At 31.9% G+C, this 22,631-nt stretch overlaps 1 protein-coding gene across 1 annotated transcript; it reads right to left on the bottom strand.

The window, feature by feature from the left end:
* Window positions 1-29: 29 nt before the first annotated feature.
* On the bottom strand, window positions 30-21,438 carry LOC113521179 (sphingosine kinase 1-like). Its single transcript, XM_026906630.3, has 3 exons — window positions 20,462-21,438; window positions 9,214-9,313; window positions 30-2,422 (listed from the first exon to the last, which is right to left on the bottom strand). The coding sequence occupies exons 1-3, from the start codon at window positions 21,334-21,336 to the stop codon at window positions 1,574-1,576; spliced, it is 1,824 nt and encodes a 607-aa protein (XP_026762431.1). The 5' UTR covers window positions 21,337-21,438; the 3' UTR covers window positions 30-1,573.
* Window positions 21,439-22,631: the final 1,193 nt, after the last annotated feature.

Here is a 22,631-nt window from a genome sequence, read left to right as displayed (position 1 = left end):
ACAATAATACAGCAATTTCCATTTATAAGGATGCATTTTACAAATGTCATAGATAATAAGAAACATGCAAATATAAATTGAATAGGAACTATAAAAACCATAGATTAAGAATAGTACCTAGACTGAATGATATATTGAATTACAATGTTTCAAAGAATATAATAATAGTATTATGCAAAACTGTTCTACAATCATAAAGAAAATAGAAACATACAAAACTTGTGCTAATTTTGTGATGATACAAAATACAGCCTAATAACTTAGTTAAAAAATTGTGATAAAATTGTATCCTCTTATTCCATTTTACAATATTAACAAGCTTCATAATTTATTACTATAATAACAATATTTACACTATATAAATAACGAATTGAACTAAAACAATCATCAAAACTATTTGTAAATCTATGCAAAACACTAAGATAAATTATCACATTCAAACTAAATTACATTATTTATATTTAGGCATTTCTCTGGGGTTTAAAATCTGACGGAATATTTATAATAATGATTATGGCAAAGTTTAATATTATCACAGAAAGTTGTTAAATTAATATTTAATACTGCTAAATCATAACTGGCAAAACAGTATAGCATAAATCAAATTTAGGACATTTTCAGACCAGACATGTTTTATTTCAATTTAATAAATAATATCATTTTATAATTTTTACATGCATAACAAATGTCTGAAAACAGCCTAATTTCTGATCTACATAATTTATAAGTACTTAATATTTATACTAATATTACACCAAAACCCGATATATCTAGCCCCCACATATTAATATTACAAACAAAGTGTTACTGTGCAAGTTAAACTTGGCACAACAATTTTACTAAATTACAGCTATAGCTGCCTATAACGATATTCATTCTGATGTGCCATCAATGTGCATTACTTTAAATTGACAATTAAAACTTGAATATCACTTGTGTAAAATTAGTTAACTGAGAACTATTATCTTATATCGTAACTCTATAGATTTATGGACTGCAACTCACGGCCATCCACATTGAAAATAAAATATTATATAATTTAATTCATACAAATTTTTATATAACAAAAGAAAGCGGAAGTCTATTTTACATTGTCGTACAAATAGTTCGGAAAGAATACTCAATAGGTACTTATTTAAATTACCTAATTTTGCCCTAAATTTGAGCAAATAATGTTGTAAACCTATCAATTTATTCATATGTAAATCATGTATATTTTAGAGTGCAATGATTTTGGCACTTCATAGTTTCCAAAAGACTTGACTAGTCGCTAAATATTGTAGTATTACACATATAAATCCATTTAAAAATATATCACATTTTGAACCAACAAAACTTATCCTTTACAATAAATAAAATAAATCACAATTTCAATGGAATGATCATTTTGCCTTTTCAATAAATAGTAAACTTTGGTATTAAATACATAAATCAGATATTATTGTGGCACAACCATAATATTTAACTTCTTGTCTATTGGAAAATATTCCCACATATTGCACTTCCGTCGGCTCGGTTTTGTTTCATGAGTTAAATTCAGTCATTTAGAAAAATCTTATTATCTTCTCTGGTGTTATTTGTTATCTGGCACCAAGAGTTTTACTATGTTAGGAAAGATTTCTGCTTGTATAGGACCGTATTCTACTAGCTCCCCATCCACAGTGAGAATACCATCGGGTCCTTCGGGAACTATTCTAAATGCACTCACAGGAACCATTTTAATGTACTCAGAATTCATCTCCACGTGAGAGGCTTGACCTGCATTTACTAGAAATGACAGAAGTTGTGACCTTGAAACTCCTGCCTTGATAATTAGCATCCACATTACACCATCACATAATTGTGATCTTGGGGCGAATAAAAAGTCTTCCCCGATATATGATTGATATGATACGTGAACCATTATGAACTCGCCTTGTTCATGCACCCAGTTGGAGGGCAGTTGGGACATAAGAGATGGTAAATGCGACGCAGGGCCGTGCATACATACGTGGACAGGGGAGCGCATTTCTGAGTTTTCACTTGTTACGCTGTGATATTCTGAACCCCGTGTACTAAAAAACGCGCTCCTTCTAGAATTGACAGAGTACCATGAGTCTACACGCTGATGTCTCCCGCTCCTAGCGTTGCTAAACACTTCCGAATGTTCATCGCAATCAATGAACGCTTCCGCATCAGGGGAGTCGAGTGCCCCATCCTGACTTACGCTGTGGCTGAGAGTAAGCGGTTGTTTGGGCTTTGGGAGATTGCTGATATCCTTAATTTTCAAATAACTCACTACGCCTTTATACTTCCTTAAGCCTAGTATTCGGGCCACCGCCCAGACCGCGAACCTTTGTCCACCCATAGCCCGTAACCTCTCGCTCTCGATGTCAATATCTGACAACAGACCCCAACCAACCGACAGGAAGGAAAACATAATCTGAAATAAAAACAGAAATAACAGGTCAATATTAATCGCAGTTCGTATTTTGTAACTCTATATGGATACTATTGTAACATCGAATGGGATAACAGATCTGGAGATCCTACTTATAATAAGTACATAATTCAGACTATAAGCAATGCGAAGTTTATTTATATTTAAGTAGCATTATCCCAAGTTTTCTTTCAATAACTTCCAAAATATATACTTTGCGTTTATTTAAAGCAGATACAATGCTAATTTCGTTAACTGTAGTTACGTAATATACATACCTACTCGTATGTACAATTTACACATAAAGATTATGTTTCTACATTGTAATAAGTACATATTTACCTATTTTATGTAATAGAATACGACCGGGCTCTTTATTGTGCTATATCAACGATACTTCACATGCTACGTTTGTCTTTTTAAGGTATTTTTTTGGTCCGGTTTTGTGATCCTGTGTCCAGGAGTAGGAATTTCTTTCTAATTTATAGGCCATAAGTCTAAATCTATAATTCTAACACTTTCTATCTTGGTATGTGAAAACCTTATAGTTAAAACATTCCAATAATTACCAATAAATAATAAACTATTTTCTGTCCTACTAATTATAAATATGAAAGGTTGTAAAGAATAATATTTGACCGTTTATTATTTAATAAACTGAATGTGACTTGAAGATTTATATACAAAAATTCAGACGTATTGCTAACCCTCCCCTTTTTTGAGTAGCTTATAAAGATATTTTATGTTACTACTGCAGCTATATATATAAATGGAGTCCATTCCACTATTTTACAAATTATCATTCGAATTGCTTCAATACTGAAAGCGTAAAAATAGAAAGTGGCCAATTCGTTTATGCAATTTCTCGTATTTAATTATTTTTATTTTTAAACATTTAATTTCGCTGCCAATAACATCGATTCATCAAATACAAATAGGTACCTCGTTGGGGGGACAGGAATTGTTAGTAATGGAGACTAAAAATCCCATTGCTAGCAATATACCCAACCAGGTCGACCTCCTCGTGGTTTCCCCTGGAAACTATCATGGTTAATTCCTGATGACTTCATTATGATGGGCTAACTGGCCTGTTTTCATTCTCATTGATCACCCTTCACTGGTGCCCCGCCAGCGTCTCCCGTTAGCGCAGGCGGGGATACCATTCCATTTTCACCCATTAAAAAAAAATTGGTACCTCATACTTAGGTATATTTTTCTTACCTTAGATTACTTATTTATTCGGATGTTTTGGGTTGTGTTTCCACATAATAAGAATTTATAACTTCTAAAGTAGGTAGAATTTACAGAATTGTATGATCAGAAACACAAACGGGTATCGTAAACAAGTTTTGAGATAATCGTCGTGAGAGATGGAACAAGTAAAATCCAGTACCTACTGTTGCAATAAACTGGGTAATTGCATCCGCATCCGAGTGACTGGCTGACTGCTTATTTATTGATGAACGTAGGCACTCAGGCAGGCAGGCAATTGAATCGCGTAACGCAAATCAGTGTTATTACCATTAAACGACCTTATCTAGTAGTAGTAGTAAATATGCCAAGCCATTCAGCAAATATAACAGGCTAGTATTCTCCTCTTATAGGAAACCCGTGGCCAAAAATGGGTGCCCAAAAAAGGTGATGGAAATTACGATTAAATTACAAATGCTACAACTACAAACATTAGAGTAGCAACAGCGTAACCATCTCCACGCTAGAGTGCCTTTTCAATCTGAGACCACTTCATTTGTCGAACTACAGAATGGACGCAGATAATGTAATACTCTATTAGGTATAGGGTTCTTAAAAATGATGTATTAAAGTTTCTTCAGAATCGACAATGCGCACGTGACATCTCTAGTCTTGCAGAAGTCCAGACACTACAGTGAACGTTTACCATCACACTAGCTGCCACAACACCATGATACAATCATGGATCAAATAGATGGAATTGGAACAAGGCATAGGTTCACCACACTTCACAACAAATCATGCAGTAAAGATTTTTGCTTAACAATTGAATCCGAGAATACAAAGCGAAAGTTTACAATTTCGACAACACTGTCGCAATGTCGACATCGTAAACTTTTGAAACAACAACCGCAAAAATAGTCTCATTAATTGGTACAATAAAAAATACGCGACCCACTCACGTTTATGGCCATTAACCATTTACGTGGATAGTAAATACACACCATTAGCATTGAGTTTGAAAAAATAAAACGTTTATTTAAACAATCACGTCATTGAAGAAGCTACTCCTCAAGTATGGAGCCTATAGCACGGATGATATAATACGAGTAATATAAAACATATATACTAATTCATTTCTATTTGCAAACATGTGTTAGTCGTGGTGATCTAAATGTTTCTTAATAATATTTTAAATGTGATAGTTTGTAAACATGTTTGTTGTTCAAAACATTCAAACAATCAACACAATAACACAAATAGTTTTCAATATTTTTCACGTGGGTGTAGCCGCGGATGACACATACAAGTAGTAATATAATAATTTGCATAGTTAAATAAAGAAAACGTGTGTACACTTAAATACTTATTTGTATTTAAATACTTGAAAAAGATGTGAAAAAAGAAAAATACTTAAAACGTATCTGAGAGAACTGACGAATATATTATGCAATAAGTATATAAAATTATACAAACGAAAGAACCTCTCATTTCGAAATCGGTTGAAATTTATAAGTTCTCCATGCTCCTATATTTACCTGTACTTATTTAATAAGAAACAAATTATACATACGTCATTCTTTAAAGACGACTTTAATGAAATTGCATTAATATGTTGTAAGTTGTTTATTCCGACTTGTTTTCTTTTTATCACGATGAGTGACCTTTAAGGGGCAAAGCAATATTAACAGCGACAACAAGTATAAATCTAATACTACGTTGCTGTAGACACGGATAAAACTAGCGATTTAATAAGAAAGTAAAAGCACTGCAACAAAACTCATCAAAGCGTTACATTTGTTACGTTAACGTACTGTAAGAACTACTGAATGTTTACAATTAAATACGTGATATTAAAACAGCCTGTTTAGTTGAGGGAAACAGACAATTTAAACAATTTGATACAAATTAAAACATTGTTTCGAACTGGAACATTTACAGAAAATGCTAAAAACTTGGTTAAAAATAATTTAATAGATTAAACGTATTAAGAAGATACGAACATAAAAATAGTACTAAAACCATTAATTAGGTAGATCAGGTGCGGGTGGGTGGGATGTTATATCGACAACAAATTAAATTTTCGAATGAAATTATAGCTCGGATCCCGTATGATCTTAAAAGATCCAAGCTAAACATTGGTAATAGAATAAAACAGACATTTTGACCGTTTTGTCTTACTATTTGCAGTAGAGACCTTTTTTTCGTCATCAATCAGGGAAAACGGACGTCGTCAAAAACTTGCCCAGACATGCCAAGGCCGGACCTGACATTACAACATATTGGGTTTTCATTCTTCTTCTTCACCTGTTTCTTAAAAAGTAATCTCAATAATCTTAACACTAGATACAAATATAAACTTGCTGTTCCGAAGTATCGTTTAGAAAAAGTAAATGGATCTTTTATGGGAGAGGACATTAAATGTATATTACAATAAGAAATCGAAGGATATTTTAGATCTAACTGTTTAGTAATTTTAAACTGTTATTATAAAACAACAACAACAACCTTCCGAACCCTGAATAGATTAAGAAAAAACTGCGTGCAATACGTACGATTTAAAAGTGCTTGTAAACAAATATATTTGAATAAAGATTAGTTGAATTGAATTCATACTAACATTAAATTACAACAATACTGAATAATTTTACTGAATGTCACTACAAAAACTATATTTTCAAGACGTAAAGTTTTCGTGACAAACGAAAGGTCATTTAGTTAATTGTCTTTAATTAATCAAACTTTAGTTACCACCTGTCTGATATCAATTGCAACAATTACGTTTGCTAGTTAAACCTTAATTTATGAAGCGACAATAACGATAACATGCTTTTATGTTAGTCACTCACGTACAGTAAATATACCTAAATGATAATATTATTGTAATAAACATCGTACTTTGTCACAGTAACTCAATTGACAAATCTTAACGTTTTTAACTTGTTAACTAATAAATAGTTAATGGTACAAGGTAACTCAACACGGAACACATATATACTTAGAAATCACTTGTTACATATCATTAATAACATATATGTATAGAGTTATATATTGTATTGTATATTGTACTTGAAATTATATTTCTTAATTTTTTACGCTGTTAACATTCTTAATTATACAATAATATCATACCTACTTGTACAACAATTAGTCCGTTACCCTAAGGTTGTCTTTAAAAGATTTCTTTCAGCAATATGAACGCCTTACTATACTTATACAACTGTATCATAATATTTATTAATCCTTGCTTATAGAAATTACATTGTTGCAATATAGGAAATATTGTATAATGTAAATAAAGTGTACTTACTCATTCGTTTATCATTGCACGTGAGCAACACTGTTGGCATTTATGTATAATGTTTTTGTTCATTCGGCAAGCCATTGTTCCAATAGTTTTTTTTTTGATGGGTAAATATGGTATGGTAACCCCGCCTGCGCTAATGGGATACGCTGGCGGGACACCAGTGAAGGGTGATAGATGAGAATGAAAACAGGTCAGTTAGCCCATCATGATGGAATTCATCAGGAATTAACCATGATAGTTTCCAGGGAGAACCGCGAGGAGGTCGACCTGGTTGGGTATATTGCTAGCAATGGGATTCTCAGTCTACATTACTAACAATCCTTTTCCCCCTTGTTCCAATAGTTAAAAAAAAACTACCAAGACAGAAATTATTTTTAAATTAAGATGTGTTCGCGCACCTGATGAAGTTTTAATAATAAGCTCTAGATGCATGCTTCCCTTGAAGTTACTTATTTATCATCGATTAAAAAAATCTTTATGTACAAAAAATATTACATGCCTATTATTATAGTATATTGATTTTAGACGATTAATATTATGTTTATCTATCAAATTGAGTGTTCATATGTCATCAATATAGCCGGATAAACGTTATGAGCTCATTAAATAAATAAAAGTTCCGAACTTGTTATCTCTAGTATGATAAATATAAACATATCAATTGAATATTGTTCGCTTTAGTTTTTTAAACGATTTAAAAGAGAGACAATCTCAACTCTGTGTACAAATAAAAAAATACACAATTTCTGAATCAGAGGGCTTACCATGAAATGTTTTCCGAAATTTCGGAGCCAAACGAAACAGAAGTTTGATGTTAAAATTACATAATACATGCCGTTTGGAAATATTAAAAATGTTAAAATATTGTTACTTTTGACTTTTGTGATAGGATGTATGACGAAAGAAATGTTAAACTCCATTTTTTGGTCCAATTTTGGTATAAACAAAAACACGAAATTGAGTCTGAAATTTCGGAATTTCATTTCATGGTGGACCCGCTGATTATATTCTTTCGTGTTAAATACTTTAGATTTATCCAGGTAATTAATATTCACACACCTCAACAAGAAAACTAAGAGGAAAGAAATGTTTCAAAATCATTTTAATGATCCAACCATTACAATAAAGTAAATAATATCATTGCAGTCACGACTTATGACACTAGTTTTTTAGTTCTGAGTCATTCATAACAAAGTATTGATATCTATTTGTTTATCAGCTTATAGTTAGATATATTAATAAAATATAATTGTAACTAGACGACGTCTGTACATAAGAGATATTTAAGAATAGTTAATATGAGGAGCTTAATAAGACTGATATCAAAACAATATTTTGTCCGAAATTTTGTTTGTCTGTAAGTTTGTTGCGGGATCACGCAAAAACTACTATACCAATTATAATTGAATACGATTTCCACAATTGTGTTCCCGAAGGGTTAACTTAAAATCCGGTATATGTTTTTTTATTAATACAATATAATATATAATTATGTTTTTTTTTTTTATTTTTGTAATCCATGCCTACGAAGTAGCTTATAAATAATAAAAAAAAATTATACATTTCTAAATACATACAAGATGAAATAAAAATCAATACCTTAATTTTAAGAGAATGCCATTCCTTTTTCCCTATATAACTTGACAGCTGAATTCATTTATTCCGTATTAACCTTATATGGAAGTGTTATTTTTTATGATTTTGCGATTGTTTCTTAGAGAGAAATATCCTATTTGTAGAACACTCACTTAAAAGGATGTAAATAATTTCAATTTCATTTCTATGAGTATAATAACATTCTGAAAACAATCTTAACTAATATTATAAAAGTGAAAGTGAGTTTATTTATTTGTTACTTGTTAGCTCTTTAACAGATTACCTATTCACTAAAAAATTTGATATACATGTATATATTTTTTTTTTATATGGGACGGAGTATGTAGACTATTTTTATCCCGGACAGTGACATATTCCGAGGACGAAGTCGCTAGTAAAATCCAGTATAACAAACAACCAGTATAACAAGCAACCAGTATAACAAGCGTGAATTTACAGGTTACAGAGGAATAACACCTGAGTCCTCAGGAATGGCAACGCATGAGGGGTATAATGGGCGAAACAGTATACTCTGTTATGTCCATGGTACTGCTTATGTCTATAGGCGACGGTTACCACTTTCCATCAGGTGGGCCGTCAGCTCGTTTGCCATTATAAATTGTATAAAAAAAAACATAATTATATATACATATAATGTCAACTAAACATGCTAGGTAGTATAAAAAAACTAAGCACTTACTTTTGTCTTTGTTTCAACTCTGACGACATCCATGTGTGTCGATTTGCCTCTCGCCAGTGCCATCGTTAACCCCGTTAAATTTTGGGGAATGTATGGTTCGCTGAAACAAATTAAAAAAATTATATATTTTTAATTTATACAAAAACCGATATTAACAGCACAATTTTTTAATATACATAATAACACTGTCCAAACAGTAGCAGATCTTAATAGCACTTGTACACTTATTTTTGCGCAGCAAAATTAACAAGTAAATTTTGCTGCGCTAAAAAATGTGACTTCAATCGTTCTAAATTCAAATATATAGACACAATATCATACAATTGTATCGTTACGATGTAATAGGAAAGAAAAATATATACAATAATGCAATTATATCATTTTTAATTTCCATGCACGTCCATGGTATACTCATGTAGCATAAACCCATCTACACAAAAGCATATTTTAATTGGCCCTCCATTATCCTTACTAAAATTATCAGCATACACATTTATATTGTTAATAACATTATAAATGTGAAATGAGTTTGTTTGTTACCTCTTAACATCTTAACAGCCTAACCAATCACTATGAAATTTATATAGCAGGGGAGAAGGGGACATGACGGGATACTTAAGGTTTAAAGTTCAATAAAATTAAGTATGTTAATCTTTTCTAGGTTTTTTTTTTATTTTAATAATATGAATTCCTAATTAGGCTTTAATAATTTGTACTTATTTGTAACTCTTGTTTAATAATTAAATGAAAAAAAAATGAAAATATGCAAAAAGTCATACTTCCCCATCTTGCCCCCTAGATACCTCTAAAAGGCAAGATGGGGTAATAGGATGGATGGGGTGATGGGTACATCACAGCTGTGATGGTGAGCTGTCAACTTATGGTTACTGACAAACTTCACACGTAAATGTCGTTTTCTCATCCTCATCTTCGATTTCAGCACAATTGCGATGTGCCCATTTTTCGCATGCAGCACAAGCCACCCAGCAGGGTATAGGGTACCCCATACCCCGTCTAGCCCTTTCGCGCTTAACGAATTTTAACAAATTATTAAAAAAAATAATGCCGTAATATGAAAACAAACGAGTCCTTACCTGCTGGCGTGATTGTTAACGCATACGTATATTGTGCTGGTGACATTTAGCAACAAACACGTGTCAGACAAAACACAAAAATTACAAGAAATATGACAAAACCCAGTTTTTTTTAATTATATAATGAATGACGCAGTATCGCTAGCCGGTCACTGCGCAAACTGATTGGCATCATGGCGGTGCATCATCACACGCTAGCCAGATTCTGATTGATCAGTTGTATCGACGTATAAAGCCGCTACCCCGTCTTGCCCGCCACTCCGTCTTGCCCCCCTTTCCTCTAATATATGAGATGAAGAAGGACATAGGCTACTTTTATCTTGGTCAGTGAACATATTCCGAACAAGTGAAGTCGCGAGTAAAAACATAGTACATTACAAAAGACTAAATATGTGCATATACATAAACTATACGTATGTATTCCTGTAAACAGAATGAAATATTTACGAAGCTACGTAATTCAGTGGAAGAGTGTAATTAGTCAGATAAGATTTTGTAGTTTCTTTTTATCTAATCTTATTTTTTATTTAATTAAATATTCAGAAAATCATTAATTGCAATCAAGATTTATAAGCTAATCGGTTGCACTAAAAATAATCTATTGTGGAAATACGTAAGTATGTAAAATTACAACACCCGGATGAGTGTATGTTGTACCTGCTTTTTTTTAATAGATAATACTAGACGGTATCCCCGCTTGCAGTATCAGTATACACTGGCGGGGTACCAATAAGTGGTAATAGATGAGAATGAAACCAAGTCAATTAGTTCATTGTGACGAATTCAAGATAATTACGATGGTTTCCAAGGAAAACGGCGTGGATGCCGACCTGATAGGGTATTGTTTGTTAGCAGTGGAGCTGTCTGGGGGAAAGGGATTCTTAATTCAATTCAATCATTTATTGCATTTGTCATATTGTTAAATATCGATATAATTTTTTAGAGAGAAGTGTGGACTGAAAGACGATGTAGTGACAAAAATCCAAAAAGGAATGTTGCGTTGGTTTGGCCATTTGGAGAGGATGGATGAGAGAAGAATTACGAAAGAGATTTATCGAACAAGAATGACAGATATGTGTGTATATGTATGTAATTTTTTAGTAATGAATGAGGTCTCCATTACTAAACATCCTTTTCCCAGGTATTATCTGTGTCCATGTCAGAATACGATATGCCTTAAAAGTGTATAACGTGCTTTTATGAGGAGTCAGATCTCCCCCCCCCCCTGAAATATAATCTAATAATACACGACTGTATACTGATGACAGTGTAGTTCCAGCATAGAATAGGGCACTCCTTTCTTGCCCGTGAGTGTCGTAAGAGACGATTAAGGGAATTTAATGTACAAGAGATGGACAGCAGCGTCCCTCCTAAAACATTACCAAAGCCTAACTGCGGTTGCCAATGTCCTTTTATTGGTGGACAGTTAACGGCTGATATGGTATACTGGTAACCGATATTTCGATATATTTATTTTCATAAAATAAATTTTTGCAACAGATCTATAAGCGTAATAATCTTATATTGTTTGAAGTGCTACTCTAACATTTGAACAACAAAAAAAAATTGTAATAACTTATGTTATTTTTCAAAACGCACATTTTCCTCAATCCGGCTCGGATATCTCACATACAAAACTTGTAATAAATGTGGTTGGATATTTTTTATTACTATGCCTTGTACACCTTTTATACCTATTTTTATGTCTAAACAAGTTACCGCGATTTGTTTTTAGCTAATGTCATTCAAAGTTTTAAGTTTTTAGCTAACTCCAGTAATTTTTGCTTGGTTAATATATAAGTTAGTAGACCGGCTTGTTCTATTAAATTATATTACAAATAACTGAGTGCAGATCTATTATTTCTATAGCAGAAGACGTCACTTTTGACAAAGTGCAAAGCCAACAACGATAATAAATTAAACCACAGATGATATTGTCCATGAAATTGTACTATTATTTATAATGTATTATCATTACTAAATTATTGAAACTATTAACCTACTTCCAAAAGAAAAAGGTTATCAATACATCTTTGATAACGATTCTATTAGCTACGTCGCCAATTTTGAACAGATTTTGATATCGGTAGGATTTAATCCTTCATTAATCCAATATTGATTTTATAGCGATTGAAACTATCATTTTTCCTTGTTGCTTGTTATGAAGCAACATCTACTTAGACTCGTTTCTGCATTCTAAATTCGAATATTTTCAATCTATGAAACAATGTCATGTAGACAGAGAACGCCCCGCAAGTATTATCCTTAATCTATAGTCATTAATTTGTTTTGTTACGATTGAATCTATTGTTTTTTTTTTTTTTTTGCGGATCAAAATGTATTCGTAAGCTGTTAATCTTTTAATATGAACATTTTTTAAAAGGATTTTTTAATATGCATAATTTAAAGTTGATTCATCATCATTTCAATCCATTATCGCCCACTCTACGCACGAGTTTCTACGCATAAGAGGAGGGTATTAGCCACGTTGACAAGGTGACTTTGTATTTGACTGCATGTACGTATTTTGGGTTGGATGATATCGTCATGAATTACGTAGCACACATTTTTACTGCCATATCCCAACTTTTAAACATAAACACAGCCATTTAAGCATAGCTGCTTGGAAGAAACATAAGTGGAACAGGGTTTCCTTTGTAAACGACTTTTGTACAATGTAGCTCTAGTAATACATAATTACAATTTTAATACATACATATTATAGATAAGAAATATAGTGATAATATATACCTATATCGCGTTTTACATGCAATACAGACTTTGCACTAAATGAAACTTCCAATCTTATCTATATTAAATTATAAAGGGAGATCTGATTATTGATGACTAGCTTTTACTCGCGACCTCGTCCACGTGACCGGGATACGTGTACTCACCAGTGTATATATATATATATATATATATATATATATATATATATATATATATATATATATATATATATATATATATATATATACCAACTATCATTTACAACAAATCATACTGATTGGTTATGACGCTATAAGATAACAAACAAACTCACACTACATTTATAATATTAGCAAAGATAATTTAATAAAATTTCTCTTATAAATAACATTATACATTACATCGCTACATGAAATATACATTTATAAAACAAAAAAGAGATAATATCATGTTTAATAATTAGATTACAAACCGATAGATAAGACAAAGTCACAATTTAAACATTATCATATGAACGGACTATTCGCAACGGAGTACCACAAGGTAAATTTTAGGTCCTCTACTATTTGTTACCTATTCGTAAGTAAATATCATATAATAATTACTGTTTACTAGAGTTTCGCGCCAATGGTTTTTTAATTTCCTCTCGAAAATGTCTAAAACCGTTGCCTAGTTTCCCATAAGGTAAATTCTTGTGCAAATCTTTAGATCAATTAATAATAACTAAACAATGATCAGTCAATTTCTCTTCTTATTAGATATTAAAGTAAGAATAATTTAAGATTTCATTCCACCAAAAATACCGATCCCAATCGCGGCAACATTATTTTGATTTAAAAACTAAACTAAATCGATTTTGATAAAATTTTTGTGGGATCAATCTGAAAGTAAAAAATACAAATCGATTTATAAATAGGTAACAAACATAAAAATTACAAACAAATACAGAACCTCGAATTTGAAGTCGATTAAAAAATACACTAATTAAAAAAAATTATAAAGACATGACATATATAAGTAAAAAATTAATAATACTTTGAAATCCGTTATGCAATAATACTTGCAATTTGTACTATTACTAGACGTGCTAATAGGGGAAACAAAATACATCGATTCATGTAACTACCATTTGGGAGCGTTATAGCTTTGTTACCTATGTATAAAGAAGCATGTTTCCTCACTACGATCGCGACCAATAATTTATTCTGCAGTCCTTTCTGACGTCAGTTAACCGCAGTTCTAGTACAAGTTTTCTTATCAATGCTACGGGAAACTTAATACACAACAAAACTTGAACTAATCTTGTATGTACATATTTAATTTGCGCATTCAATAACTACTCGTACAACTACTTCAAATGCATTTCATATTAGTACTATTGAAGTAAGTGCGTAACATCATCATACCAGCTGTTAAATATCCACTGCTGAACATAAGTCTCCACTAAAAAGTGGGTTATGCCAGTAGTTGCCACGCTTGGCAGGGTTTTTTTTTTATTGTATGAAAATGGATTAGTAACTCTGCCTGCGCTAACGGAATACGCTGGCGGAGCACCAGTGAAGGGAGATAGATGAGAATGAAAACAGGCCAGTTAGCCCATCATGATGAATTCATCAGGAATTAATCATGATAGTTTCCAGGGGGAACCGCGTGGAGGTCGACCTGATTAGGTATATTGCTAGCAATAGGATTTTCAGTCTCTATTACTAACAATCCCTTTCCCCCCGCTTGGCAGGGGGTTAGCAACTGCAATTAAGCTTTGGTGATGTTATAAGAGGGACGCTGCTGCCCATCTCTGGACCAATTAGTTCCCTTAGTCGCATCTTACGTCACCCACGGGTAAGGAACGGATGACTCATTCTATGCCGGGACCATACGGCAAGTATATATTTATTGAAATGTAAAATCTAAAAACCAGATGGAGACTATGTACAAAATTCGTCTGCTTGGATACCTATGCCGTGAAGCAATTGTTTGTATTTTGAAGATTCAGATATGGCAATGAAATTACAGGCTACAGAGGCATAACACTTTAGTCCTCAGAAATGGCAACGCAACGAATGAAGGGCATCATGGGCGGCACCGTATACTCTGTTACGTCCATTGTATTGTTTATTAGGCGACGTTTACTAGTTTCTATCAGGTGAGCCGTCAGGATGTTTGCAATTTTAAGTTGCATAAAAAAAATTTTGCTCAGTTTGCGAAACACAATTTTCATTCGTAGTTTGGACTGAAATTACATTTTATTACCGGCACAAAATATGGCTGTAAGTCTGAAATAAAAGTTGTTATTAATATACCCTATCAGATCGAATCTCCACACAGTTCTTCCTAGAAACTATCGTGGTTCATTCTTGAATCAGTCACTAAAGGCTAACTGACCCGCTTTCAACCTCACCTATCATCCTTCACTGGTGCCTTGCCAGCGCATACCGATAGCGCAGGCGGGGCTACCCTTTAAGAAAACCTATGCCTGACCTCGACAGTTAAAATTTTCAACATTTACCTCAGGTATTCGGTTCATTTGCACTGGAAACTAGATATACCAACCTAAATACCGCACGCAGCCGCTAATTAAGAAAACGTAAAATCCAATATTTACTTACATACTTATCTATCGTGTGTAGACATAATATATACCTAAAAACAATGTAGTATTATTGTATTTACATAAACCAATATAAATTAACTTGCATACGCCACTTTTACGCGCGGTTCTCCCTGGAAACCATTGTGGTTAATTCTAGTGGAATTCGTTACGATGGGCTAACGGATGGATGATTTCTGGGGCAAAATTTGTTTGCGTCAAATTAAAAGTTCTCCCACAAACAACGGTTCAGCTGCTGTAATTAGATATTTATATCGTTGAGTATCTATCAAAAAATCATACCATCTTTCAAGAGTATACTGCGAAGAATTATTTACTTCTTAACCCTTGGCTTAAACCTTTTTAAAGAGCCACCCCTTCTTTCGTAGTATACACATAATGTTGAAATGATTTATTTTTTATATCCAAAACTTGAGACTACAATATAAATAATACGTATTGTTATAGCTGTCTGTTTGCCTTAAATAAATAAATTTTATAAGTTTTAACAATAAAATTTTCTTTCAATATTCCGCCCTCTTCTACAAACCTCTGACTAAAAGTATTGTATTGTAAAATCTTTATTGCACATAATTCAAATTGAACACTGATAAATGATCTAATATACAAAATTGAAAATTTTGAAACCTATGTTATTTCATTAATGTAATAATGAATAATTCATGAAGTAATGTAAAAACAATGTACTTTCGACTATTGAAATAGCGTTTATTCAGAAATCTGCATTATCTATCAATTAAAAAAATAAAGTTTGTATAATGTTGAACAATTTTTAAAAAAAATCTCTAACAATAGAATTCTTATTAAAATAACAGTTAATTATTTGAAAACATCAAAAGCAACATACGTAATTGCAAAATATTTATTGTTAGACTAGTTACTTCCTGCGGCCTCGCCCGCGTATACCAGTGAGTTAAATAAAGTATCTTAACATGTTATATACTAAGTTACAACACAACCTACCCGTGTACCAAAAAATTTCATTCAAATCCGATCAGTAGTTTTTGCATGAAAAAATAACAAACATTCCATCCATCCTTAAAAACTTTTGTATTTACAATATAAATAGGATTAATAAACAACTTGTTCCATAATTAACGTATTCAGAAATACTGCAAGTTAGGTTTATGAATATCGATCGTTAAAGTTCGTAACTGGAAAAATTTACTTTTTGGAATTTTAAATTTAATTTTAAATTATGAATTTGAACTAACTTTTAGCCTTTTGATTCTTTTATCGGTTATTTTGAATTGACTCTTTCTAATTATTACTACCATTTGAAACGAGGTATATCTTTATTTATTTATTTAAGGAACACCAACAGCATATTGCATTATAACATATAGGTATAACAAACATTAAATATAATACAATATCAATGCACATGCCTATTATAGGTATTCACAGCATTCACTTTACCATAATTATACAGTGTAAGAAAATTAAGTAAATAATAAAAATAAACATGTAGCCTAAGTTGTGAGCAATATCAGAAAATCTTATTTATAATATACATATTATTTACTCAAACCGGCATCATGACATTTTCAAAATATCTAATCAATAAACATTTAGTAGCTTGTTCTTTTACGTCAGTCAAACATAAATTATAATAAGTAACATATAAGCTTTTCAAGTCTTAATATATTAAAGTTTTCCCTGATAACTTGGACCGAAATAGAAATCAATTATTATTTTTAACTAGCTTCTACGCGCACCTTTACACATTTGGATTTTGTAAGTAAATAACCACTTTTAGATGGCGTATCAAAATAAAAGTTACGGCAGATTTTAAATTAAACCTTCAGAAAGACAACTGTGAAAATCACATTCAATTTGGTTCAATACTTTTTGCGTAACGCCGAAACAAACAAACAGGCAGATAGACAAATATGTGTTTTATGTTTGACTTCTATTGCTCTTATATTTTTTTTTTTCTTAAATATATACGAGTATAATGTAAATATGCGTAAAACGACAAGAATGTTTTGGAATACTATGAGAAGTATGGAACAAATATCAATATAAATCGTTAGTAATTAGAAATTAGGATCAATCTATTTATTAATATCCCAAATGCTCTGTGGCTTATGGTACTGTACATCGACAGACTCTTTTGTCTAGTTAATGGCAACCTAAATATTTTAGACCAAAACTTTGGTACCTCGATCCTTTGTACAGAATGATGGGCAAAGAAGATGGGACCAGCGTTGATACGGTGTTCCATACGGGTACAGAAAACAGTCATACTACACACTGTATAAACCTCGTTTTCGTCCAAAAACATACCTCGAAAAATTTCCATTTCCTCATTTCCATACAATATCAATGACAGAATAAACTTTGCATCGAAAACAAAATTACAAGTCATTACATCCAGTAGGTAATTATGCTAATACCAGTGATTGTTGTTTATATAAAATATCATTATTTTGGGTTTTTGAATTTTTCATCCGTATTCGTTAGACATGTAAACTAATAAAAAATATTGTCTTCCATTTTCAATTCCTTGAATCAGTTACGATACGAGTAAAATATAGATTTTAAAATCGTATAGAAGGGTTAAAATTTCTTACGCGACAAGTCCGTATCATGTCGCAATGCCGTTACTAATTATGATTATTTCAGATAAAAATGATAATACATAGCCAAGCTACGACAATAGTAACTACACAAGCGGATTAACAATAACCTAATCGTTCTTATCTACTTTTGAAATTATTCAGTTCACTAATCTTTCAGGATTTTGTAATATGGTTTCAATTAACATACCTAACATACTTAAAGTGTTTTTTGTTTATATTTAAATAACAATTTTTAAATATAGATCAAGGTGTAAGCTGTTAAGAGTTATTTCATAATATATATATGTCAAACTAGGACGGCCGCATTTATTACGCCTCTGTTTACGATATTAGTTTTTAGTAAGGGTTAATATGATAACAATTAGTAGTATGTTAACTAAGTACACCTTTGTTATTTTTCAAAGAATTGATTATTTTACAATAAACACTGCACAGCTTTTTCAATGAAAAACTTTAATATATTGAAGCGCGCGCTTTTTCCCCACACTAACCCTAACTACATAAGTACACATTATCACATGTACTGACGTTACTTGTTTCTGTAGTTGTGACAATCACAGATCATGGTGTTTCTTTTTTTTAATAAAGGTATAAGGTAATGAATAGCACTTTTGTAAAATATATCATTATATTATTGCAATTAGTAAGTAGTTAATACATAGCAAGACGCAACTGTAGTGTATGGTTAAGGAGTCACAAACAGTAAAAAAAATTATAAAAATATTAATAAAATATTTCACCTTCCTTTATTATGTCAGTAATATTATGGCCTTCTAATTTAAAAAAAAAAAAAGTATTCATGAAGTTATGAGAAAATTATTTGTAGCTCCATCAATTAGATAATATACATTACATTATAAACACATATATTTTCTTAGAAAAGCAGAGATTATTGAGCACCTAGATTCTGCCACATCTATGAAATTGGTTTTATCAATTCATAATTGCAATAAAAATCATTCAGAATTATTGTGTATTTAGAAAATCATTAAGTAATATAATTTTTCTTTATAAATTATGAAACTAAATAAGAGGCCTTAGTAATTATTTAGCTCTAACACATTACTGTGTATATTAAAAATATGACATCAGTTTTTACTTGAACTTTGTAAAAATAATAAAAGACCTGTATGAATTACATTGCTGTGTGCAATGTAATATATAAAGCATATAATAGGCCATACCTTCCTTTCTAATAAGTATTGCAAGAGGTGACTAACAGAAATTAATGGTGGAGAGATAAGCAGCAGCTTCCCACTTAAAACATCACCAGAGGTTAACTGATGTTGTTAACCCACCTGATGAGCATAGAAACTACTGCAAAACTTCTCTTATGGGGGAGACCTATGTTTAGAATGGCTAACAGCTGATATAATAATAATAAATTACATAGGGCTGCCCATTAGAAATTATTGACAGTATAAGAAGAAGAAATACAAGTTGCAATATTATTTGTGAAGCTACTTAAAATATCCATAAAAAAGAAATTATCTCTTCTTGTAACAAATTATGTTTCTATATATAATTATACCAAATTTACTGATTTATTTACAATATCAACAGATAACAATACATACAATGTTTATAGTACTATAATAAGCAAAAAAAGCATTTGCTTATATGCACTATAAAACATATATTATTATATCACTTGCTATAATCAAATCAAATAAAAAATCTAAAGAATACTAAATATACAACCCTAAAAACTAAATCTTTCTTGCTTTTGTTCAATTAATATAATTATCAATTTTTATAGCACTCTTTGATTAGAACCACTAACATTGATAATATTGCCCCAATTAGAATCTAATTAAGGTTCTGTTTACAGTATTATTGGTGACAGGGTCAAGTTGAACTTGTTAATAAATATTTTTAGCTTTATGTACCTACTATAATTAAACAATACCTAGTTAACATAAAGTAAATATATCTGAAAAGGATTTTTTTCTGCCAAAATATATTGTAATTAAGGTAAAAATTAATTTGATCATAAACAGCTAATACATAATTACAATATGATAGTTGGTAAATTTTCCAGAGTTTTCCACATGTTTCACTGCTGTAATATGCCACAGAACTGCACCAAGCTTTAAAAAATATTTAATTATACACTATATTTAAGTTCTACACTGATATATGCAAAAGGGTATGATCATTTTCAGATCTAACAAGTATCAACACACCTATGAATATTGTATAGTTTACTGAACATGTAGTCTACAAATAAATGATTTGCAGGTACTTACTTGTACAGGTGACAAATAGATCTTGCTAAACCATTTCCAGAGCCACATGGCATGATGGCAAGTGGCACTTCCTCAAATGCCTGCTGCCAATCCAGTCGTTCGAACATGCCATTAAGCACTTCAAACAACACACCATCACCGCCGACTGCCACAACCCCTCTCCATGCATAAACATTTCGCGTACGAACAAATTCACGGGCATATTGAGCATACTTCGTCACGTGCAGATCATAAGGCACCTCTGCCTCTTGCAATATTGGTGCTACTTTCGTCTGGAACTGCTCTCTAGCCTTTCCCGGGCCTGACTTTGGATTAAGTAGAATCAGCAACTTCTTATCATTTACAGGAGGCGAGTACGTTATCGGCTGACCTGCTATCAAACACTTCAACGTCGCTCTCCACTTTTGAGCCTCCCTATTGTTATCATCGTATTTATCGTAAGACCTAAAACGTAGGGTTATTGTTGTGCGCTCTCTTTTCAATGTACGGCGGCTACGCTTCAATATATAGGCATAAACATACAGATATGCGCTTATATCATTTTCGTCAAGATCGCCACTGTTCTCGTCGACTACTTTAAGTTGATGGGGTCCCACGAGTGAACTGCAAACACATGAACCAGCACCAGGGCGACGTCTCTTACTCCTCATGCATTTGCTACCGACGATATCTCGCAACAAAATTGTTTGTTCCTTACAATTACCATCAGTTTCTTTTGCCAATGATAGTCCTTTAGATGTTAATCTGACTCGAAATACCGAGTTCTTCTTAGAAAGAATGTAGAATGTTTCTTGAAGATAAACATGTTCTTTGGAATCGGAATATTCACCTTCAACGACGTTCATAACGTCTTTACTTTGTTGTGAATCCGCCATAACTGTTGTACATAAATCTCTGTGCTGTCAGAAACACAGAATCAAAAATTCAGATACTTAAACCAAGAACATGTAAATTAATACACAATATAAGTCTAAGCAATCTGAGTCAATAGTTCCATCTCTGTTCTACAAGCTACAATAGACAAATGAATAAGTCAAGTCGTTGATATTATTTTACTATTTTTCTGGATCTTTGACAGAAAGAGTATATTAACTACTCTGTGATTCATAACAGATTACGTTTGTGAGTTATATTGACAGTGACATATGACATCTAGAAGTTAGACACCTAGTAAATAAAAGTACTTGATTTGTTGGGGAGAAAGGCGGGAAACTCGAATAAGAACAAGCGGGTTTTTTAAATTTTTTTTATTAATTTATTAAAACTATCTCTATCAATTCTTATTATTGAATAAAATATTATATTTTCACTAAATTCAGCGACAGTAATATAATTAGCATTCATGGGGAAGCGCAGTTGTAGAAAAAGGAAAAAAAAGATGACGATTCAGGTGATGTAGACCATGAACCTTGTAATGACAAGGATATATATTCGGAAGATACTTCTACTGACTCAGAATCTGAAATTGATAAGGCCGATAAGTATAAACCTTACTACGTCACAGATTATATTAGAAGATATCCCGAGGAATCCCCTGGGACAGAATTTGTTGTCTTTGTAGAATCCTCAGATAGTCAGAAAACCATTGGATCCAGAGACTTGCTCTCACTCTCCTCCTGTTTAAAACGATTTAATAAAGGGGTAACTTATCTTAGATCTATAAATAAATTCAAAATCGGAGTATACTTTCAAAAGCCAGACTTAGCCAATGCTTTTTTAAATAATAAAACTTTTTTAAATGACTACCATTTTAAGGCCAGTATTCCTGCTTCTTCAACAGAAGTTACAGGCGTTATTAGAAATGTACCTACAAATATATCTAATAAAAAAATATATACTATGATATCGAGTTCTAAGAAAATTATTGCTATTAAAAGAATTTTAAGAAAAAATACCTTGACTCATGGATATGTGTTACAGCCAACTCTAACCGTGACAATTACTTTTGCTGCATCTGTATTACCTGAATATCTGGATATTGGAGGTTGGCGCCACAATGTCACTCCATATATACCACCAGTTAAACAATGCTACCGGTGCTTGAGGTATGGACATTTAGCTAAATTCTGTAAGAATTCTGAGCGTTGCAGCATCTGCAAAGGTGAGCATAATTATAAAACTTGTACAACTGGAATGGAAAACGCTATTTGTGTACACTGCAATGGAAATC

Source organism: Galleria mellonella, unplaced genomic scaffold (genome assembly GCF_026898425.1).
Source record: "Galleria mellonella isolate WM207_F2 unplaced genomic scaffold, CSIRO_AGI_GalMel_v1 utg99, whole genome shotgun sequence".
Taxonomy (NCBI): domain Eukaryota; kingdom Metazoa; phylum Arthropoda; class Insecta; order Lepidoptera; family Pyralidae; genus Galleria; species Galleria mellonella.
This window is presented reverse-complemented; position numbering and strand designations above follow the sequence as displayed.